The following is a 24,227-nucleotide window of genomic DNA, read 5'->3' on the forward strand; positions in this document are numbered from 1 at the left end:
CTCATTGAAACATATAAGATTCTGAGGGGAGATGGACAGGGTAGATGCTGAGAGGTTGTTTCTTCTGGCTGAAGAGTCTAGGACTAGAGGGCAGAGCCTCAGGATAAGGGGTCGGCCATTTAACACTGAGATGAGGAGGAATTTCTTCACTCGGAGGGTTGTGAATCTTTGGAGTTCTCTGCCCCAAAGGGCTGTAGATGCTGAGCCATTGCATATTTTCAAGGCTGAGATAGATTTTTGAACTCTAGGGGAATCGAGAGTTATGGAGATTTTTTTTTAAATTCGCTTATGGGATCTGGGCGTTGCTGGCAAGGCCAGTATTTATTGCCCATCCCTAGTTGCCCTTGAGAAGGTGGTGGTGAGCCGCCTTCTTGAACAGCTGCAGTCCGTGTGGTGAAGGTACTCCCACAGCGCTGTTGGATAAGGAGTTCCAGGAATTTGACCCAGCGACGATGAAGGATCGGCGATATACTTCTAAGTCAGGATGGTGTGTGACTTGGAGGGGAACTTGGAGGTGGTGGTGTTCCCATGCACCTGCTGCCCTTGTCCTTCTAGGTGGAAGAGGTCGCGGGTTTGGGAGGTGCTGCCGAAGAAACCTTGGCGAGTTGCTGCAGTGCATCTTGTAGATGGTACACACTGCAGCCACGGTACGCCGGTGGTGGAGGGAGTGGATGTTTAAGGTGGTGGATGGGGTGCCAATCAAACGGGCTGCTTTGTCCTGGATGGTGTCGAGCTTCTTGAGTGTTGTTGGAGCTGCATTCATCCAGGCAAGTGGAAAGTATTCTATCACACTCCTTACTTGTGCATTGTAGATGGTGGAAAGGCTTTGCGTAGTCAGGAGGTGAGACACTCGCCACAGAATACCTAGCCTCTGACCTGCTCTTGTTGCCACAGTATTTATGTGGCTGGTCCAGTTAAGTTTCTGGTCAATGGTGACCCCCAGGATGTTGATGGTGGGGGATTCGGCGATAGTAATGCCGTTGAATGTCAAGGGGAGGTGGTTGGACCCTCACTTGTTGGAGATAGTCATTGCCTGGCACATCTGTGGCGCGAATGTTACCTGCCACTTATCAGCCCAAGCCTGAACGTCGTCCAGGTCTTGTTGCATGCGGGCATGGACTGCTTCATTATCTGAGGAGTTGTGAATGGCGCTGAACACTCTGCAGTCATCAGCGAACATCCCCATTTCTGACATGTTGGAGGGAAGGTCATTGATGAAGCAGCTGAAGATGGTTGGGCCTAGGACACTGCCCTGAGGAACTCCTGCAGCGATGTCCTGGGGCTGTGATGATTGACCTTCAATCACCACAATCCTTTATGCTAGGTATGACTCCAGCCAGTGGAACATTTTCCCCCTTATTCCCATTGACTTCAGTTTTACTAGGGCTCCTTGATGCCACACTCGGTCAAATGCTGCCTTGATGTCAAGGGCATTCACTCTTAGCCCTCTTGTCCATGTTTGGACCAAGGCTGTATTGAGGTCGGAAGCCGAGTGGTCTTGGCGGAACCCAAACTGAGCATCAGTGAGCAGGTTATTGGTGAGTAAGTGCCGCTTGATAGCACTGTCGATGACACCTTCCCTCACTTTGCTGATGATTGAGAGTAGACTGATGGGGCGGTAATTGGCCGGGTTGGATTTGTCCTGCTTTTTGTGAACAGGACATACCTGAGCAGTTTTCCACATTTTTGGATAGATGCCAGTGTTGTAGCTGTACTGGAACAGCTTGGCTAGAGGTGCGGCTACTTCTGGAGCACAAGTCTTCAGCACGATAGCCGGGATGTTGTCGGGGCCCATAGCCTTTGCTGTATCCAGTGCGCTCAGTCGTTTCTTGATATCACGTGGAGTGAATCAAATTGGCTGAAGACTGGCTTCTGTGATGGTGAGGCTGATATGGATCATCCACTCGGCACTTCTGGCTGAAGATGGTTGGAAACGCTTCAGCTTTGTCTTTTGCACTCACGTGCTGGGTTCTGTCGTCATGGAGGATGGAGATATTCATGGAGCCTCCTCCTCCCGTTAGTTGTTTAATAGTCCACCACCATTCACGACTGGATGTGGCAGGACTGCAGAGCTTTGATCTGATCCGTTGATTGTGGGATCACTTAGCCCTGTCTATAGCATGCTGCTTCCTCTAGGTAGGGCGAGAAAGTGGAGTTGGGGTCAAAGGTCAGCCACGATCTTATTGAATGACGGAGCAGGCTCGAGGGGCCGTATGGCCTACTCCTGCTCCTAATTCTTATGTTCATACTATATTACTTATTTCTTTAAAGAATTCAATATGGTTGGTCGAGTATGCTTTTGGGTAAAAATAAGCAGCGTGGGCCAGGAAGGGTCAGAGAGAGTAACAAAGGTAATAGGGCATCAGTGACTAAGGGGACATGAGGGAAAATATAAAAAAAGTCAAAGCTAAAGGCACTATATCTGAGTGCGTGAAGTATTCACAAAATAGATGAATTAATAGCGGATTAGAAATGAATAAGTTTGATCTAATAGTCGTTACGGAAACGTGGTTGCAAAGTGACCAAGGTTGGGAACTAAATATTCCAGGATACTTAACTTTTAGAAGGGATAGGCAAAATGGAAAAGGAGGAGGGGTAGCCCTGATAATAAAGGATGGGATAAAGACAGTCGAGAGAAAGGATCTTAGCTCCGAAAATCAAGAAGTAGAATCAGTTTGGGTGGAGTTAAGAAACGGCAAGGGGCAGAAATCATTGGTGGGATTTGTTTATAGGCCCCCAAAAAGTAGTTGTAATATAGGGCAAGGTACAAATCAGGAACTTAGATGCACATGTAACATGGGTAATACAGTAATCATGAGGGACTTTAATCTACATATAGACTGGGAAAACCAAATTTGCAGTAATAGTGTGGCGAGCTAATTCATGGAATATATACACAAGATAGTTTTCTAGATCAGTATGTTGAGGAACCAACTAGGGAACAGGCTATTTTAGATCTAGTATTGTGCAATGAGAAAGGGTTAATTAATAACCTTGTAGTAAAGGGGCCCTTAGGGAAGAGTGGCCATAATATGATAGAATTTTATATTAAGTTTGAAAGTGATTTAGTTAAATCCGAAACTAGGGTCTTAAATCTAAACAAAGCAAACTACGTAGGTATGAGGGGCGAGTTGGCTAATGTAGATTGGGAAACTGAAAGATATGATGGTGGACAAGCAATGGCTGGCATTTAAAGAATGAATACATAATTTACAACAAATATACATTCCTTTAAGGCACAAAAACCCCACAGGAAAAGTGGTCCAACCGTGGCTAACAAGAGAAGTTAAAGATAGTGTTAGATCAAAGGAAGCGGTTTATAATGTTGCCAAAAAGAGCAGTAAGCCTGAGGATTGGGAGGATTTTAGAATTCAGCAAAGGAGGACCAAGAAATTGATAAAGAAAGGGAAAATAGAATGAGAGAGTAAACTAGCGAGAGACATAAAAACAGACTGAAAAGCTTCTGTAGGTATGTAAAAAGGAAAAGATTAGCGAAAGTACATGTGGGTCCCTTACAGGCTGAGACAGGAGAAATTATAATGGGGAATAAGGAAATGGCAGAGAAATTAAACAAGTACTTTGTGTCTGTCTTCACGGAAGAAGATGCAAAAAACCTCCTGGAAATAGTGGAGAATGAGGAACTGAAAGAAATTAGTATTAGTAAAAAAAAATGGAGAAATTAATGGGACTGAAAGCCAATAAATCCCCTGGACCCGATGGCCTACATCCTAGGGTTTTGAAAGAGGTGGCTATAGAGATAGTGGATGCATTGGTTGTCATCTTCCAAAATTCCATTGATTCTAGAATGGTTCCCACGGATTGGAAGGTAGCAAATGTAACCCCACTATTTAAGAAAGGAGGGAGAGAAAAAAACAGGAAACTACAGACCAGTTAGCCTGACATCAATAGTACAGAAAATGCTAGAATCTATTATTAGGAACGTGGTAACAGGGCACTTAGAAAATAATAATAGTATTGGCCAGAGTCAACGGATTTATGAAAGGGAAATCATGTTTGATGAATCTGTTAGTGTTTCTTGAGGTTGTAACTAGCAGAATAGATGAGGGGAAACCAGTGGATGTGGTGTATTTGGATTTTCAGAATGCATTCGATAAGGTGCCACACAAGAGGTTATTAAACAAAATTAGGGCTCATGGGATTGGGGGTAATATACTAGCACAGATTGGTTAACGGACAGAAAACAGAGAGTAGGAATAAACAGGTCATTTTCGGGTTGGCAGGCTGTAACTAGTGGAGTACCACAAAGATCAGTGCTTGGGCCTCAGCTATTCGCAATCTATAGCAATGATTTGGATGAGGGGACCAAATGTAATATATCCACGTTTGCTGATACAAAGCTAGGTGGGAATGTAAGTTGTGAGGAGGATGCAAAGAGGCTTCAAGGGGATATAGACAGGATAAGTGAGTGGGCAAGAGCATGGCAAATGGAATATAATATGGAGAAATGTGAAGTTCTCCACTTTGGTAGGAAAAATAGAAAAGCAGACTTTTTTAAATGGTGAGAGATTGGGAAATGTTGGTGTTCAGAGGGACCTGGGTGTCCTTGTACACAAATCACTGAAAGTTAACATGCAGGTACAACAAGCAATTAAGAAAGCAAATGCTATGTTGGCCTTTATTACAAGAGGATTTGAGTATAAGAGTAAAGATGTCTTACTACAATTATATAGGGCCCTGGTGAGACCACACCTGGAGTATTGTGTACAATTTTGGTCTCCTTACCTAAGGAAGGATATACTTGCCATAGAGAGAGTGCAACGAAGGTTCACCAGGCTGATTCCTGGGATGGGGGAATGTCCTATGAGGAGAGATTGAGTAGACTAGGCCTATATTCTCTGGAGTTTAAAAGAATGAGGGGTGGTCTCATTGAAACATACAAAATTCTTATAGGGCTTGACAGGGTAGATGCAGGGAGGATGTTTCCCCTGGCTGGGGAGTCGAGAACATAAGAAATAGGAGCAGAAATAGGCCATTCGGCCCCTCGAGCCTGCCCCGCCATTCAATGAGATCATTGCTGATCTGATCTTGGCCTCGACGCCACTTTCCCGCCCGCTCCCCATAACCAAAAAAAAGCGGTGCATTTTATGCCTTTAGACTCGTGCGTACAAACTAAAACTAATAGTTTCATCTACAGCTTGAATAATACAAAATCTCGAACGGGACTGTATAAATGAATATGAGCAAAATGTTTGGTGAGATTAAAGGCAGCTCATATTTAATCATTGTTACAAACCAGCAAGAGTGGGCTTATACATAACTTCAGTGAATAGCGTACTTGATTCTGACTAAGGTTCCTTTTCCCTCAACAGGTATCATGGCTGGTTCAAATAGGTCTGGAGACTTGAAGGATGCCCAGAAATCCATCCCTACTGGAACACTGTTGGCAATTATTACAACCTCTTTCATTTGTATCCTTACCCTGGGAAATAATCACAATGATCTGAAGGTGAAATATTTAAACGCACTAGAAATGTCAAAGTGTTCTGGGGGTACAGTACCCTCGTTGCTACGGCACTGGACTGGCAATACCGAGATTGTGAGGTTGTGAAACTGAATTCAGTAGATCTGGTAATTTGTGGATTGGAGCTTAAAATGACCATGAAACCTTGTTGTAAGGATCCAACTATTTGACTAATGCCCTTCAGGGAAGGGAACCTGCCATCCCTACCCAGTCTCTACATGTGACTCTAGCCCCACTCTGGATGGGCAGTAAATATTGCCAGTGTAGTCCACATCCCAGGAATACATTCCTTTTTAAATTGTTTCATATCGATAAACTGTTGAATAATCAGAAGCAAGCTGGTTGGTGTTAAAATGTGGTCAGTCTGCTTCTGAGCAAATCACCCCACTGACTTTCCCTCGCACTCCTGGTCCAGAAGTAGTTTCCACAAGTTGAGCTAGAATGCGGAGAACAGCCCATGTCTGCAAATCTGGGTGTGTTCTCTTCAATTTGTTTTCAATAACTGATTTTTCATTATACTTATTGCAACATTTAAATATAATTTTAGTTCCTTGCTCATTTCGGAAGGGGCAGTGTGCTCCATCCCTTTGTCCTTTAGTCAAACTTCTGGAAGGTTCACTTTAGAGGAAAGTGGCCCCTCTACCCTCCCTCCACACCCCCACCAAAAAATTCTGATGGCTATTTTGCTTTGATGATCTGCACTCCCTTATTGGTGAGTCATCACTGGAGAGACTATGACTCTAACTTTTTCCAATAGCAAGTCGAGAATACTATTGCGAAAATAATGTTGGGCCCCACAGAGGATGTTGATTGTGACTGTTTTGCCAGAAAGTGTAGTACAGGTATAACTAACCTAGGTAACATTATTTGAAAAAAAAAATAATTTCCTTAATAATCAACAAAAGACATGTCGTGCATTATCTTGTTTGGTGCTTGCATTGAAGGTGTACTCTTAAGGGACAAGTAAGTGATTAGCGTAAATTTATGGCATTCCCTGGTATTGTATTGAAAAGCTACATGTCTGTTTTTACTTTACTGTCATGCAGATCAGTGTATAACAGAACATTTAAAGTGATCCAAGCTAGCAATAGTGTCTGTCAGTGCACATTAACAATTTATGCACTCTTGGTATGCTAGTGACCAATTAACGTGAGCATTTTAATCAGATATTCTAATGCTCTTCCAACAACAACAACAACTTGTATTTATATTTGTAGTTGATAATGAAGAAGAAAGCTGTAGACTGCAGGAAGATATCAATAGACTGGTCTGGTGGGCAGAACAGTGACAAATGGAATTCAATTCAGAGAAGTATGAGGTAGTGCATTTGGGGATGGCTAACAAGGCAAGGGAGTACACAATAAATGGTAGGACTCCTCCATGTTGAACACCACTTGGAAGAAGCACGGAGCGTAGCAACGGCACAGAATGTACTCTGGGTGGGGAACTTCAATGTCTATCACCAGGAGTGGCTCGGTAGCACCAATACTGGCCGAGTTGTAAAGGACATATCTGCCAGTTTGGGCCTGCGACCGGTGGTGAGAGAACCAACATGAGGGGAAAAACCTCCTTTACCTCGTCCTCGCCAATCTACCTGTCACAGATGCATCTGTCCATGACCGCATTGGTAGCAGTGACCACCGCACGGTCATTGTGGAGACAAAGTACCGTCTTCACACTGAGGACACCCTCCATTGTGTTGTGTGGCACTACCACCGTGCTAAATGGGATAGATTCAGAACAGATCTAGCACCTCAAAACTGGGCATCCATGAGGCACTGTGGGTCATCAGGAGCAGCAGAATTGTATTCCACCACAATCTGTAACCTGTTGGCCCGGCATATCCCTCACTCTTCCATTACCATCAAGCCAGGGGACCAACCCTGGTTCAATAGGGGTGCAGAAGAGCATGCCAGGAGCAGCACCAGGCGTACGTAAAAATGCGGTGCCAACCTGGGGAAGGTGCAACACAGGACTACGTGCATGCTATAGACAGAGCTAAGCAATCCCACAATCAACGGATCAGATCAAAGCTCTGCAGTCCTGCCATATCCAGTCGTGAATGGTGGTGGACCATTAAACAACTAACGGGAGGAGGAGGCTCCATGAATATCCCCATCCTCAATGATGGCAGAGCCCAGCACATGAGTGCAAAAGACAAGGCTGAAGCATTTGCAACCATCTTCAGCCAGAAGTGCTGAGTGGATGGTCCATATCGGCCTCCTCCTGAGGGCCCCACCATCACAGAAGCCAGTCTTCAGCAATTCGATTCACTCCACGTGGTATCAAAAAATGGTTGAGCGCACTAGATACAGCAAAGGCTGTGGGCCCTGATAATATCCCGGCTGTCGTGCTGAAGACTTGTGCACCAGAACTAGCCGCAACTCTAGCCAAGCTGTTCCAGTACAGCTACAACACTGGCATCTATCCAAAAATGTGGAAAACTGCCCAGGTATGTCCTGTCCACAAAAAGCAGGACAAATCCAATCCAGCCAATTACCGCCCCATCACTCTACTCTCAATCGCCAGCAAAGTGATGGAAGGTGTGGTCGACAGTGCTATCAAGCAGCACTTACTCACCAATAACCTGCTCGCTGATGCCCAGTTTTGGGTTCCGCCAGGACCACTCGGCTCCAGACCTCAATACAGCCTTAGTCCAAACATGGACAAAAGAGCTGAATTCCAGAGGTGAGGTGAGAGTGACTGCCCTTGACGTCAAGGCAGCATTTGACTGAGGGTGGCATCAAGGAGCCCTCGTAAAACTGAAATCAATGGGAATCGAGGGGGAAAACTCTCGACTGGTTGGAGTCATACCTAGCTCAAAGGAAGATGGTTGTGGTGATTGAAAGTCAATCATCACAGCCCCAGGACATCGCTGCAGGAGTTCGTCAGGGCAGTGTCCTAGGCCCAACAATCTTCAGCTGCTTCATCAATGACCTTCCCTCCAACATGTCAGAAGTGGGGATGTTCGCTGATGACTGCACATTGTTCAGTGCCATTCGCAACTCCTCAGATAATGAAGCAGTCCTTGCCTGCATGTAACAAGACCTGGACGACGTTCAGGCTTGGGCTGATAAGTGGCAGGTAACATTCGCGCCGCAGAAGTGCCAGGCAATGACTATTTCCAACAAGCGAGAGTCCAACCACCTCCCCTTGACATTCAACGGCATTACCATCGCCGAACCCCCCACCATCAACATCCTGGGGGTCACCATTGACCAGAAACTTAACTGGACCAGCCACATAAATACTGTGGCAACAAGAGCAGGTCAGAGGCTAGGTATTCTGTGGCGAGTGTCTCACCTCCTGACTACGCAAAGCCTTTCCACCATCTACAATGCACAAGTAAGGAGTGTGATGGAATACTCTCCACTTGCCTGGATGAGTGCAACTCCAGCAACACTCAAGAAGCTCGACACCATCCGAGACAAAGCAGCCCGCTTGATTGGCACCCCATCCACCACCTTGAACATTCACTCCCTCCACCACCAGCGCACCATGGCTGCAGTGTATACCATCTACAAGATGCACTGCAGCAACTTGCCAAGGCTTCTTCGGCAGCACCTCCCAAACCCGCGAGCTCTACCACCTAGAAGGACAAGGGCAGCAGGCACATGGGAACACCACCACCTCCAAGTTCCCCTCCAAGTCACACATCATCCTGACTTAGAAGTATATCGCCATTCCTTCATTGTCGCTGGGTCAAAATCCTGGAACTCCCTCGCTAACCGCACTGTGGAAGTACCTTCACCACACGGACTGCAATGGTTCATGAAGGCGGCTCACCACCCCCTTCTCAAGGGCAACTAGGGATGGGCAATAAATGCTGGCCTTGCCAGCGACGCCCAGATCCCACGAATGAATAAAAAAAAGTCTAAGGCCTAGAAATTCAGTATAGCCACGTTTGGGGCGCTACAGCCGGGCGGCCGCTAAAGTTTGCGCCCGGCGCAACTTCGCGCCACCTTCGCCGATATTCAGTGGCATCGCCCCAAGAGGTTGCTGCTGCGCTAAAACAGGCGTTGCACGACTATCATTAGGCGCTAAGCCAGCGGCCCGGGGCGATACCCCCGAGGGCGGGCGCAGCGCAGGTGCGGCGAGTTGCTGATTGACGGCAGACACTCTGGCGCCGGTGAGCTCTTAAAGGGGGAGAGTGGATTTGTTTGACTGCCACTCTCTCACGACGTCTCTGAGCCCTTTGAATGCAATGGAGAAGGCCAACGTTTGCACCCATTGCAGCCCCCATTATATGTTTCCAATCAATGATATGGCTCTGAAGTTAAAGACAAGTGCAAAGCTGTGGCCTGAAGCCACAAGTACCTGTGCGAGTGTTGAGCCAAACCAGAAAGCTCTCTACATTTGTCTCTCTGCAAAGATCCGTCTCTCACAAAGAAGGAGTTTTGCAAAATGGCTGCCTTATCTACTGCAGGAGGAGTGCCCTTTAATTTGCGCGCCCCGCAGCGACTGGGAACCGTTCCCCTCTACCAGTCACTAGGGGCGCCAGGCGCACAATAGGCCGGTGCCACTGAATTTCTGGTTTGGGGCGCATAAAGGGCGTTGCACGATGAAATGACGTCAGGATCTGCGCGCGCAGCTGAGCGCGCGCAAAGGCTTTGCACCGCCGCTGAATCTTTACTGAAGTTGGGGAGAGGCGCAGATCGTGCTGCGCCCGGCCGCTAGCCGCCTAGCGCCCCACATCTCCTAAGGCGCTAGCGGCTGGTGCAAACAACTGAATTTCTAGGCCTAAATCTTTGAAGGAGCATCTTAAAGGAGGAAAGAGAGTGAGAGAGGTGGAAAGGTTTAGATAGGGAATTCCAGAGCTTAGGGCCTAGGCAACAGAAGGCATGGCCACCAATGGCAGGGGCGGAGGCGGGCAATGTAACGGAGGTGGAAATAGGCGGTCTTGGTTATGCTGCGGATTTGTGGTCGGAAGCTCCTTTCAGGGTCAAATATGACACCAAGGTTGCAAACAATGTGGTTCAACCTCAGACAGATGGTAGGGAGAGGGATGGAGTCAGTGGCTAGGGAACAGAGTTTGTGGCAGGGATCAAAAACAATGGCTTTGATCTTCCTAATATTTAATTGGAGATAATTTCTGCTCATCCAAAACTGGATGTCGGACAAGCAGTCAGACAATTGAGACCGTGGAGGGGTTGAGAGAAGTGGTAGTGAAGTAGAACAGGGTGTCGTCAGCGTACATGTGGAAACTGACTGTGTTTTCGGATGATGTCACCAAGGGACAACATGCAGATGAGAAATGGGAGAGGCCAAGGATAGATCCTTGGGGGACACCAGAGGTATCATAAAGCTCCCCATTGTCATTTGGCAATTGTTACTGACCTACTGAACTAAAGGAATATCTTAACAGTTCATTAGCAGCATATAGTGTATTTATTGAAAATTATTAATGTTTTTGGTGTTGCAATACAGTTCTCAAACAAACTTTTAATGCACCCTCTATAATTAAATCGCATATACAAGTGTGAGTACCTTGGGTTTGAATTACAAGGAATTAGATTGGAATCATAAAAACCCAGCAGTAATATACTCCATGAAGAAATACAAATACAAAAAAGGCCCAATTTTTAAAGTCTTTCTGTCGTTAGAAAGATGCATATTACAGGACAATAATAAAGCTGTAATTTAATAGTGGACATTGTTTGAGAATGTACGTGTTAACATAATGGCCCAGAAATTAGGTTCGGGGGCTTGCCGCGCGTGCAAGCCCCCGATGTGCACTTACCCGGCGCGCTGACATTTCAAATCCTGGCCCGCATTGCATTTCCTCTCACTGGCCCGCTTCAGGTCCTGCCGCGCTGTGCGTGCGTGACCCAGCGGCGTACTTAGTGCGATGAGCCGGCTGGGATCACGTGAGCACTGGGCAACCAATGGGAGGTTGCAAAAGTTCATTCATGAGTTTGATAGTAAGAACTGTCAAACTCATGAAAACTCCTGGCCCCAAAACACTACTTAAACTTGAAAGAATTTTTTTTTTAAATCGCACTACTTAAATGAACTATAAATAACTGTAAAAAACTATTTTAAACAATAATTTTAAATTTTGAAAAAAATTATTATATAAAAAATCGGGGCTAAAAATACACTTACGTTACTGTAAAGTCTTCAAAAATAATGAACCTGTGGAAAATTTTTCTAATTTTGCTTAATAGACCACTTACCTGTTAAAAGTAAGTACTTACGGCTGCTTTTTTCACACGTAAAAACCGGAGTCTTTTCCCCACGGGCAACTCTTCAAAAAAAAAAAAAAAAAAAGGAAGTTCAGCGCGCACGCGCTACCTGAAACCTCGCACGCGTTCCGCCTCTTAACCCCTTGGGTCCGAGGAGAGGAAATGCCGGTTTTCCCCGCATGCGCTGTGCATGCTGAAAACCGGCAATTCCTCCGGGCACACGCGTGAGTACCCCGTCCGTACTCACGCGTTGGGACAGGAATTACTGGCCCAATGTCTTCAAGTATTAGCGATTTTTCTTTTTTCTCCTCTGTCTCTGTTCCGTACTTTATTTTATCTGTTGGCTCTTTTGCTCCCCCTATCTTAACCTGAACCCAGCATAAATGACTGTCGGCTAATCTCACTCTCGTCACTATAGGTATCTTCTGATCATTGTGTTGCAGAGCAGGCAGTTGCTGTGATTTATTTTGAGCTGAGTGGTTTGCCTGTAGAATTGCCCTCATGATTCTAAAGAAGAAGGGATAAGAAATATTTGATGCGTTTAAAAAGTGACTCAGTGGTGAGAGTGTTACTGCCTGAGCCGAGGCTGACCCCTCACAATGAATAAAAGAAAACCAAGATAACATGGCCTTTGAATAGACATGGTAGTGCCAAAACTCCAGTAGGGAGTAGCAGGATGATGGAGTCAATAAATCAGCCATAGGCCAAGATGATCACAATGACCAACAAATTGAATTAGATTATGGTAGCCAATAAATAGTATTTGTCAATTAGCTCCATGGGATACAGTGTCACCAAAAACAAAGCAACAGTTCTTTTCTCTCTCTCATTTGAGAACTGTAGCTGCTAAGAAGAGAATTGCCCTGTAATATGTCATTATAATGACAAATGACCCAATTCTTAAAGTCGTTTTTGTGTTTCTTCATAGAGTATATTACTGCTGGGTTTTTATGATGCCAATCTAACTACTTGTAATTCAAACCCAGGGTACTTACAGCTGTATATGCCATTTAATTATAGAGGGTCCATTAAAAGTTTGTTTGAGAACTGTATAGGAACACCAAAAATATTAATAATTTTCAATAAATACACTGTATGCTGCTGAGGGACTATTGAGATATTCCTTTAGTTCAGTATCAATTGCCAAATAAGACAATGGGGAGGTTTTTTTGCAGATGACATGATAGTAAATGCGCATAGTTTGAAGTCTTCAAAGGAGGTTCAGCACAGAATGGATCACAGACTTTCCATGTACATAGAAACATAGAAGATAGGAGCAGGAGTAGGCCATTCGGCCCCTCGAGCCTGCTCCGCCATTCAATGAGATCATGGCTGATCATCCAAACTCCGTACCCTGTCCCTGCCTTCTCCCCATATCCCTTGATCCCTTTGGCCTTAAGAAATATATCTAACTCCTTGTTGAATATATTTAATGAATTGGCCTCAACTGTCTTCTGTGGTAGAGAATTCCACAGGTTCACCACTCTCTGGGTGAAGAAATTCCTCCTCATCTCTGTCCTAAATGGCTTACCCCTTGTCCTTAGACTGTGACCCCTGGTTCTGGACTCCCCCGCCATCGGGAACATCCTTCCTGCATCTAGTCTGTCTAGTCCTGTTAGAATTTTAAAAGTTTCAATGAGATCCCCTCTCATTCTTCTAAACCCCAGCGAGTATAAGCCCAATCGACCCAATCTCTCCTCATACGTCATTCCTGCCATCCCAGGTTTCAGTCTGGTGAATCTTCGCTGCACTCCCTCCATGGCAAGAACATCCTTCCTCAGATAAGGCGACCAAAACTGCGCACAATACTCAAGGTGTGGCCTCACCAAGGCCCTGTACAACTGCAGCAAGACATCCTTGTTCCTGTACTCAAACCCTCTCGCTACGAAGGCCAACATACCATTTGCCTTCTTAACCACCTGCTGCACCTGCATGCTTATCTTCAGTGACTGGTGCACAAGGACACCCAGGTCTCGTTGGCACTTCCCCTTCTCCCAGTCTACTGCCGTTCAGATAATAATCTGCCTTCCTGTTTTTGGCACCAAAGTGGATAACCTTGCATTTATCCACATTGGGCAGATGCATGGCAGATGCAGTATAATCACCCAACCTGTCCAAATCATACTGGAGTTTCTCGGCATCCTCCTCACAGCACACACGCCCACCCAGCTTTGTGTCGTCTGCAAACTTGGAGACATTACATCTAGTTCCCTCGTCTAGATCATTAATATATATTGTGAATAGCTGGGGTCCAAGGACCGATCCCTGCGGTACCCCACTAGTCACTGCCTGCCACTCGGAAAAAGACCCATTTATTCTAACTCTTTGCTTTCTGTCTGCCGACCAGTTCTTTATCCAAGTCAATACCTTGCCCCCAATCCCATGTGCCTTAACTTTACATGCTAATCTCTTATGCGGGACCTTATCGAAAGCCTTCTGAAAGTCCAAATACACCACATCCACTGGTTCTCCCTTATGTATTCTACCAGTTACATCCTCAAAAAATTCCAGTAGATTAGTCAAGCACGATTTACTTACAACACCGGGTCATGTAGCTCCATGATACACATGATTAGATGAGATCCTAAGTGGTTGATTCAACAATTGACATGCACCAACAGTCAAGATATGAAGGTGATAGGTTGATTTATTATACCACGAATTCTATTTTTGCTAATGCTCTACTAAAAGATAATAGCACGACATATCACGAGCTGATCAGCTTCACTGCTGATGTGTTATACCCTTAACTGTTAGTTATTTGGCTGGCGCTTGGGGTTCTAAGTATAGAACAGCAGTTCACAGAATCACAGAAACCCCACAGTGCAGATAGAGGCCATTTCGGCCCATCGAGCCTGCACCGACACATATCCCACCCGATCCCTGTAACCCCTACACCAACACATATCCCACCCTATCCCTGTAACCCCACGTATTTAATCCCCCTAACACTAAGGGTCAATTTATCATAGCCAATCAACCTAACCCGCACATCTTTGGACTGTGGGAGGAAACCGGAGCACCCGGAGAAAACCCACGCAAACACGGGGAGAATGTGCAAACTCCACACAGACAGTTGTTATGGAATTAATTTTATTTTTTGCCTTGTTAAAATGGACCCTAATAGGTTTAGAATATCTGAAGCCTTTCTATATATTGAGAGTTTTCAGCCACTACCTGAAGTTTAAATGCAAGTGATATTTATGTCCAGGGCAAATGGTCAGGTGATGTTGTGCTGCTCCTATCTGCATGTTTTGTTGCTCTTCAGGTAGGGGTATCAAGCGATATGGATAAAGACGGGCAAATAGAGTTGAGTTACAGATCATCTTTACAGCTGCTTCCCAGAATCTACCACTGCCAGCAGGGTCCAAGTCGGGGGAGTGGGGAATCCTGTTCAGGGCCGTATGGTGCCAGTAGTCCTCACTGCCCAAATTCCCCAATGTTCTTTGCCACGATTTTGGGCGGGATTGCGAAGGAGAATTTCCCGCAGGTGCCTGACCTCTCGGACTGTTCAATGGATCCATGTCTCAAAGGAGGTGGCTAGTGAGGAAATCCCCCTTTGCGATCACCAGTTGTCCTGCTGCTAATTTGTCCATAAACATATCCTCTGAATACCTCAGGAATTCACTTCACCCCCTCCAGCTCTTGCATCGTTGTGAACCAATGAGGGAGCTACAGATTTAAATTGGTTGTCTGTACTGGATTGTCCCTGTGTTCCTAGACCTATATCTGATGGATTTACTTTTTTGCTAATTTTCTTATCCTATCGTTAAAACTTGCATTTAAAGGCAGTTTAATTTTCTTTTTCTTTTTCCAGATTTGGCGAGTCTGTAAACGGCAACCTTGTCATTGGGACTCTGGCCTGGCCTTCTCCCTGGGTTATTGTGATTGGTTCGTTCTTTTCAACATGTGGTGCCGGTCTCCAGAGTCTCACTGGGGCCCCTCGACTAATGCAGGCCATTGCCAGGGACGGGATCGTTCCTTTCCTACGGGTAAGTGCAAATAAGCGCAGGGAAGCTATCTTAAACATAATACAAGAAGATGTTAACAAAATACAAGAAGAAGTTAACAAACTTACAGAATGAGCATGTAAATGGCAAATGAATTTCAGTATAGGTAAGGGGGAGGTGGTGCATTTTGGTAGAAGAAATAAAGAGGCCACATACTTCTTGGAAAATATGAGTCTAAATGGGGTACTCCCGAGACCCAGAGCCCTCGCAGGTAATGTTAACTGTACAATAGCAAAACACTGCGGATGCTGGAAATCCGAAATAACAACAGAAAACGCTGGAAAAACTCAGCAGGCCAGGCAACATCCGTGGAGAGAGAAACAGAGTTAACGTTTCAGGTCAGAGTTTTTCCAGCATTTTCTGTTATTAATGTTAACTGTATATCTGTGCTTCCTACTATGTGCAGTATATACCCCACCCTCACTGTGTGTCACTCGATACTCCTAATGACCCAACTATGGCAGGCATAGTTGTGACGTGATGTGCGCAGGCTACATGCAAGACATCTAACTGTGTAGATAAACCGATTTTAGATATAACTTTTCTACTTTTAAAAACAGGTCTTTGGCCATGGAAAGGCTAACGGTGAACCAACATGGGCCCTCCTGCTCACAGCTGGTATTTGTGAGATTGGCATTTTGATCGCTTCTCTTGACAGTGTAGCTCCCATTCTTTCTATGTAAGTATAGATTTTTTTTTTCTCCAATCAACTTGATACTGAAGAGACTGTTTTGTTTCCATCTCTTAAATAGGACTCGGCTTTAGTGGGTTGTCACATGTCCTAAGCCAATGGTGTTAGCTGCTGAGATCTTCATGTACATACCTGATGGGCACATTGCTTTTCCCCCACCTCATTCATGACTCTCTGATGTACATTTCTGTTTTCTCTCTCTCTCGCTTCTCCAGTGTCTCAGCAGTATATAACAACAGCTTGCATTTATATAGCGCCTTCAGCATAAAGAATGTCCCAAGTGCTTCATAGATTGCCGTAAAGAAAATGGGTGTCTGACAGGAAAGGAGCAGTTTGGGAGAGGGGACTGGGGGGAAACCGAAAGCTTGGGCTTGGTTGAAGACCTAGTTTTTGAAAGAAGGCTTTTAAAGGAGGAGAGAGGAGAGGGAGGTGGTGAAATGGAGAGGTTTAGGGAGGGACTTCCAGAGAGTAGAAGTCCTGCAGATGAAGGTTCTGCTGCCAATAGTAGAGGGGGAGGGAGCGGGGTGGTGAGAAGAAGATGCAGAAAAGGGTCAGAGGAGCAGTGTGTTTGGGGTGAGCAGGTATACCAGTAATCTCTGCTGAATTAGACGGAAAAGCATAAAGAGGTGAAGAGGCAGATGGTCACACTACGCTCTCAAATAGCCGTAGAGCTGGGGTGAGCGTGTGTGAAAATAGGCTGGGATTATCTGAACTGCAGCACTTAGTCATCCAAGATAAGTAGTGAACAATGCAGGAAGTAGAGAGTTTTCATCCTATGTGGAATAGTAATGCTGTCAAAAGTACCCAATTGTTGACAAAAGTCTAAACTTGACAAGAGTGGGTCATTTCTACATACATTTGTAGGATTGTGGTACACTCTTGACTGGAGACACTGGGAACTGATTAGGGGAGAAATGAAGGACTAAGTCATGGACCAGCAAATAATCGAGCAGTATTGACAGTGGTAAAGCATAATAATTGGACACTTTTCTAAATTGCCTCATTGCACATCAAGGACAAGGTTCTCACCCATCAACAACAAAAGTACAGATCAAAGCATGATTCCAAAACCCGCAGACAAAAAATAAACTGCATAGTGAACTCCATGTTATGATCCATTGTCAAAGTTTAAATGACGGATGCAAGTTACTCGAGCTTCATTTTTCCAACATGTGGCATCATCTAAAGTGCTTATTTGGACTGAAACATTGCAAAACTGCGAGGCTTCCGTTGTTGACTATCTAGCCCGTGCGGTTGCATGGAGAGGCACTGTGGGAGCCAGCTACAGTTTGGAAGAATGATTGATCCAATGGCTTAAGGGCAGATACGGGAACAATGGAACTCCGATTTGATGCAAGAGGGACAGGGAACAAGTGAAGGAGTGGATAGCGTCAGAGCGGAGTATTTGAAACAAGAGGCTAAGCTGACATGAGCTGACAATAGAAAAACTGGGAGATCAAGCGTGTTACAAAGTGGGAAGACAGTCACAAAGCACTAAGTTTAATGGTGCAAATCATTTTAATTTATACTAAATGTTTTTTTTCTCCTTTCCCTCAGGTTCTTCTTGATGTGTTACATGTTTGTGAACCTGGCATGCGCACTACAAACACTCTTGAGGACACCCAATTGGAGGCCACGATTCAAATACTATCACTGGTATGGCAGAAGCACCACAAACAAAGAAACAATCACTGATGAGTGCAACAAACTTCAGTTGCCATTTACTGTGCTATCTCACTGGTAGAATAAATTGTCTCAAATTATCTGGGAGTGGAACTTCTCCAACAGACCTCTTTACATAAGGCCACCTTGTACATTAGCTGTAGAAAGCTGACTTTGAGCTGCTTCTAGTATAATCCATTGTGTAGTCCAATCTCTTTAGAACCAGGTAATTTATGTAAATAACAGTGACAACATTACTTGCGTGCGCTATATAATTGTCTAATTGTGCAGACAGCTGATCTCCAATGGAGCACCATGTTTGTATGGTACGCAGTGCTATATATTTGGTTAACTTTTTTACATTGCTTTTGGTGTGATCGGCTAGCGTAGATGTAGTTTGCAGCCGTGGCATGCGCACTTAGTAGCATCAGATGGTGCCGTCCAGTATGCTTTTGGACTTCTTTGGTTGTTACCCTGACGCTGGAGGTTGTAGGGCCTCTTTCCATAGGTGCAACAGCCTCAAAACACATTTCTGAGCCATAAAACGTATTGCATACAATCTCAACCTTTCCTGTAGGCGGGAAAGAAGAGAGTTCCTATGACTTCAAATTTACCTGAGCTTGGCTCCATGCCTAGTACACAGGACTCCGATGTGTCTGAAGATGTTCTGGTTTTAGTCCCTTACTTATAAGTATTCTATTTCTAGGACCTTGTCTTTCCTGGGAATGAGTTTATGTCTTGCCTTGATGTTCATCTGTTCCTGGTATTATGCACTGATTGCCATGGTAATAGCAGGATGCATCTACAAGTACATTGAATATCGAGGGTAAGGTGGCTGCTACCTTCCGTAGTTATAAACATTTTTATATGAAAGAGAGTGTTTAGCTGACCTAGTGAATATTTGTTTGTGCCCATTTTTCTGAGAAATCATTTTATTAATGTTTCCTTTCAGAGCTGAAAAAGAATGGGGTGATGGGATTAGAGGCTTGTCCCTAAATGCGGCTCGATATGCTCTGCTTCGATTGGAGGATGGCCCACCTCACACGAAGAACTGGAGGTAAAATCAGAACTAGAGTTTGCAAATGCAAATTCAAATCTTTAAAGCTGTTCAAACTTTATCTTTCCAGAAAGGGGCTTTCAATCATAAGCACAAAGCTTGGTGCCTGCTTATTAACAACATTTGATTCTGCATGTGCTGGTATGTTTTAATTTTCTTGGTGACTTGCTCTTTGCGCTCAATAAAGTGAGGGACGTTACTGCTGAGAATCGAACTGTTGGCCACTCAAGATCAGCATCAGGGACGATGGCCTAGAAACTGCGGTCGAAGGCATACATCTGGAGTACGCCACCGACCCGTGAAACAATTACAACAGTACCTCCTGGCACCCAGGCTGCGAAGAGTTGCGGTCTCGGGCCTCCAGGCAGACGGCAGCATAATGGCCCAGGGACACGGGCGGTTCAGAAGTGTCCTTGGGATCACTTATGCCTGATCCTCCAATGACAAAGGAGAATTCCATTGCAATCATTTACGAAGGGAATCTCCAAATAATCATACAATGTACAGAATTTTTAATAATTAAACAATGTACTGAATTGCAAATTTATTCATAAGTTCCTTCATCGCACCAACCTCAATAAAAATTTAATTTTTTGATAAATAATTTTAAGCATCTTAATCCGGGCCAATATTTGGATAAACTCATTTAAAGTGCATGTGCATAATTTTTGATTTTTACATGTTTTATTTAAGCCTTATATATACCCTTACGCTGTTGCAAGCAGGCCCTATACCTGCTTTTACCCGCCGTAAGAGATGTATGGGCAGTTGTTGGACAAATAGCTCAACTCTGCGCCAGCAATACTCATTTTTCAGGCGGTTCGAATGATCTGCCAAGGCGTACCTGGACAGATCGCAAGTTCCGGATTTCGTGCAAGCGCATGCAGAAATCCAGAAGTTGCGGGGCCTTTCAAATGGAGTCCGACGGCGTACTCTGAAAGTACGCCGTCACAGAGACCACAATTTCAAGGCCATTATATCCTGGGTTTCATGCAAAGTAACACTCCCAGAGCTCTGCTCCAAGAGTGCGTTTTACCATCAAACTCAACCAGGATGATCCGGTTACTTCCTCATCATCCAAGGCATTCGGAATGGGATCCTATATATGGCCCTGTTTTCAGTAAGCACCAAAGATTTTGTAATCGATTGGTACCCATCCTTTACCGAACATCTATGAAAATGAGGTAACACCAGTCAGCTGGGATAATATTACGAACTCGCAATCCCAACAAACCGAGTGCTACCCTGGCAATCCAGTTTTTAAAAATTACCCCAATGCCTCATTGGAAACTGAGCACTGACCTAGTCAATGAGACGAGTCACCATAGGAAGGGACAGTCTAATGTAAATGGGAGTCATTGGTAAAGAGAATTGTGATGGTCAGCAGTGTGTTTAACTTTGGAGCAATTCATTTCTGTTTGTTTCACTTTGCATCTCTTAGTCCAACCAATCTTTATAAACAGTGCATCATTAACAGAGTTGGAACTCTTCAGGTGGCATTTGTGTTTTTCATCTCCCTTGGGCGATGTCTTCTTTCTCTTATTTGTGCATTTGGAATTGACCGTGAGGCCACTGGAGGTAGCGGTGGAATGGATCGGGAGGCAGCGGCGGAGTGGGTCGGGAGGCAGCGGCGGAGTGGGTCGGGAGGCAGCGGCGGAGTGGGTCGGGAGGCAGCGGCGGAGTGGGTCGGGAGGCAGCGGCGGAGTGGGTCGGGAGGCAGCGGCGGAGTGGGTCGGGAGGCAGCGGCGGAGTGGGTCGGGAGGCAGCGGCGGAGTGGGTCGGGAGGCAGCGGCGGAGTGGGTCGGGAGGCAGCGGCGGAGTGGGTCGGGAGGCAGCGGCGGAGTGGGTCGGGAGGCAGCGGCGGAGTGGGTCGGGAGGCAGCGGCGGAGTGGGTCGGGAGGCAGCGGCGGAGTGGGTCGGGAGGCAGCGGCGGAGTGGGTCGGGCGGCAGCGGCGGAGTGGGTCGGGAGGCAGCGGCGGAGTGGGTCGGGAGGCAGCGGCGGAGTGGGTCGGGAGGCAGCGGCGGAGTGGGTCGGGAGGCAGCGGCGGAGTGGGTCGGGAGGCAGCGGCGGAGTGGGTCGGGAGGCAGCGGCGGAGTGGGTCGGGAGGCAGCGGCGGAGTGGGTCGGGAGGCAGCGGCGGAGTGGGTCGGGAGGCAGCGGCGGAGTGGGTCGGGAGGCAGCGGCGGAGTGGGTCGGGAGGCAGCGGCGGAGTGGGTCGGGAGGCAGCGGCGGAGTGGGTCGGGAGGCAGCGGCGGGATGTAACATAGGCAGTGCTGGACTCGGGTGCGGAGTACCGCTGCACGAAGTGGTGTGTCCACTTGCCGCTAGAGGTGCAACACTGCAGGTAAAAAGCAAACCGTGTCGTTGACCGTGCTGGAGACCAGGTGCTGCCATTTTGTTCTAGCCACAGGTGGGTTCAGGGGCAAGAAGAAAAAAAATGAGTGGCAGTCTTTGATTGGCCTTTTGTGCACCCCAGAGTAGGGTTACTTTTTTAAAAGGTAAAGAAAAATATCTTGCAGATCACAAAAATGACACTGCTTGTTTATCTAACTTTTTTTGTTTTTACTTCCCCATTCCCTCTTTCTCTGCCTCCCAATTCAGGCCTCAACTGTTGATATTGCTGAACCTGGATGCGGACCAGAATGTGAAGCACCCTCGACTCCTGTCATTCACCACACAGCTCAAGGCTGGCAAGGGATTGACCATTGTTGGCTCGGTGTTGGAAGGGACATTCCTGGAGAGGCACTCTGATGTGCAGAATGCCGAGCAGGTACATCTCCGACTGCACACATCCAGCAAGCTTGATACACGAGTGGCCTTGACCAGAAATAGCTCGGCAGTTTGAGTTCATTTACAGGGGCATTATATTGACTGATGAATATTCAGCGATTTGCCTGATGCTCTGCCTGAAAGGGTGGTGGAAGCAGATTCAATAGTAACTTTCAAAAGGGACTTGGATATATATGTAAAAGGGAAACATTTGCAGGGGAGTGGGACTGTTTGAATAGTCCTTTCAGAGAGCTGGCACAGGCACGGTGGGCTGAGTGGTCTCCTTCTGTGCTGTATGATTCTATGATTTGTTTGAGGGGGGAGGTTCATCATTTTTGTAGCACTGATGTTTCTTGGCCAGAGGTGCAGTGGTGCGTTTTGAGGCAGTTCACCTCGCTGTCTTGTGTAGTTCCAAACCAAGGCTTTTCACAACGATGGTGCCTCTTTTAACTAGAACGCAAGATTGACCGTGCAGTCCAAAACAGCGACAGAACCAAAAAGACTGAGGCCATTTTCCACAGGACTATTGACCTTTCCATCAGCATTCAGTGGACCTCTGTTGACAGCTGCTGCAAAGTGAACCTAGAAAGTCTATGGAAATGGAGATGCCATGCGACTGGATTTATAGGGCCAGCTCTCACTGGTTGCAAGTGCATCCTAGATTTGCAAAACTGTTCCATTCTATTTGACAAACCAAGTTAGTGCAACGATAAAATATAACACGGGAAAGTGCATTACATGGAACTGATTTTGATCAATCATGAAGGTTGAGTTCAAGTATTGGTTGTGGCCTGGAATATTTTTTAATATTTTGCACCTTAACTCCTCTATTTGTGACAATAAATGACACGTTGGAGTTGTAAGTAAACTTTTTGAATGTCCTCTCAAGACTGCAGTGTGTTGTTGACCAAAGGCATCCATCTGACTGGCACCTAGAATTAGACTAACAATTGTCCTCTGGATGCCCCAGTGTAGAATCTAAAGCACAGCTAACTACCTTATGATTCTTTCAAAGTTTCACAACCAAGAGAGAATTTCCATTGCAACTTAACATTAGATAGTAACGGATATTCACTATGCGAAAGAATGAATTAGAGTAGGAGTCTATTATAGAGTGAGTCCGGAGAAATTGGTGGTGAGGGTTTTCTACACCCATTGTCGACAGTGCACTGTGATTATCTGGCATGGGGGGGTGGGGGGGGCTGTCGATCGTGCTGAGGGGGGTGGGGGAGAGGATCATGATGTTTTATTTGCCATACATGAAGGTAAATGGTGGGAAACTGAAGGTTTTGGAAAACTTCACTGCAGCTTCAGTTTTATTAAGAAAAGCTGTAAAACCCTCCTGGTTTTGGCCTCTCTTCCTATTCAGGGGTTGTTGAATCTTACTGGTTTGAGAGGGCAGGTGACGTGTCTGCTTTTCAGCCTTCCACTCATGCAGCTCTGCAACTGGCTGGCAGGTGCCCTGTGATGGTGGTCTGGTGATTGTTGCCCCACTTTCTCCTCCTCCTGGGTTTGGAAACTTTTGGCCTTGGCATTACTGAGATTCAGAACTCGGCAGAGTGGAGGAACTGAGCCTGCGTGCCTCCATTTTGCTGTGGTCTGGGTTGGAACTCTTCACCACCGAGCAGGTCCCTATTAATACCTCCTGTGCATGCGACTGCATAAAATGAGCCAGCAATCTTAACCAGCATAGCCGATAGATACAAAAGTGGAGATTGTGCCTTTGCCCCTCCTGATATTTTCCTGTTTTGTTTGCTTTGACAGAACATCAAGTCCTTGATGACGCTGGAGAAGACCAAAGGTTTCTGCCACGTGGTGGTGTCATCCAACCTGCGAGATGGGGTCTCCCACCTGATCCAGTCGTCCGGCCTGGGAGGAATGAAACACAACACCGTGCTGGTGGCATGGCCAGAGCTATGGAGGCAAACGGGTGGCCCAGTAGGTTGGAAGAGCTTCGTAGGTCAGTATTACGTTGCGCGAACATTCAGTGAATAATTGAACAATGAGTCGCAGAGGCACCAAGTCCAGTTTAACGTTCAAATTATTGTGCGTTTTCAGAATCCACCAGGGCTCCATTTTGTTCCTTGAGTTTAGGGACGATCTGATTGAGGTGCTTAGGGGTGGGTACAGAGAAACTATTTCCTCTGGTGGGGGAATCCAGAACAAGAGGGCACAATCTTAAAATTAGACATTTAGGAGGGAAATCAGGAAGCACTTCTTCACACAAAGGGTAGTGGAAATCTGGATCTCGTCCCCAAAAAGGCTGTGGATGCTGGGCCTCAATTGAGGCTTTCAAGACTAAGATCAATATATTTTTGTTGGGTAAGGGTATCGAGGGATATGTTACAAAAGCTGGAAAGTGGATTTGAAA

The 24,227-nt window shown here is 46.0% G+C and overlaps 1 protein-coding gene across 10 annotated transcripts in view; it reads left to right on the forward strand.

The window, feature by feature from the left end:
• LOC147117789 (solute carrier family 12 member 7-like) overlaps window positions 1–24,227 on the forward strand; it is a 257,428-nt gene that overhangs the window by 198,350 nt on the left and 34,851 nt on the right. For all 10 annotated transcript variants that reach the window (XM_085989073.1, XM_085989066.1, XM_085989072.1 and 7 more), the window contains 9 exons: window positions 5,331–5,429; window positions 6,388–6,445; window positions 15,485–15,659; window positions 16,238–16,356; window positions 17,926–18,024; window positions 18,737–18,856; window positions 18,983–19,087; window positions 21,689–21,857; window positions 23,621–23,816. In XM_085989073.1, the coding sequence (XP_085845199.1) occupies window positions 5,331–5,429; window positions 6,388–6,445; window positions 15,485–15,659; window positions 16,238–16,356; window positions 17,926–18,024; window positions 18,737–18,856; window positions 18,983–19,087; window positions 21,689–21,857; window positions 23,621–23,816 (1,140 nt within the window). The remainder of the gene's footprint in view (window positions 1–5,330; window positions 5,430–6,387; window positions 6,446–15,484; window positions 15,660–16,237; window positions 16,357–17,925; window positions 18,025–18,736; window positions 18,857–18,982; window positions 19,088–21,688; window positions 21,858–23,620; window positions 23,817–24,227) is intronic.

This window comes from Somniosus microcephalus, chromosome 5 (genome assembly GCF_052327205.1).
Source record: "Somniosus microcephalus isolate GS21.2 chromosome 5, FLI_Smic_1.0, whole genome shotgun sequence".
NCBI classification, from domain to species: domain Eukaryota; kingdom Metazoa; phylum Chordata; class Chondrichthyes; order Squaliformes; family Somniosidae; genus Somniosus; species Somniosus microcephalus.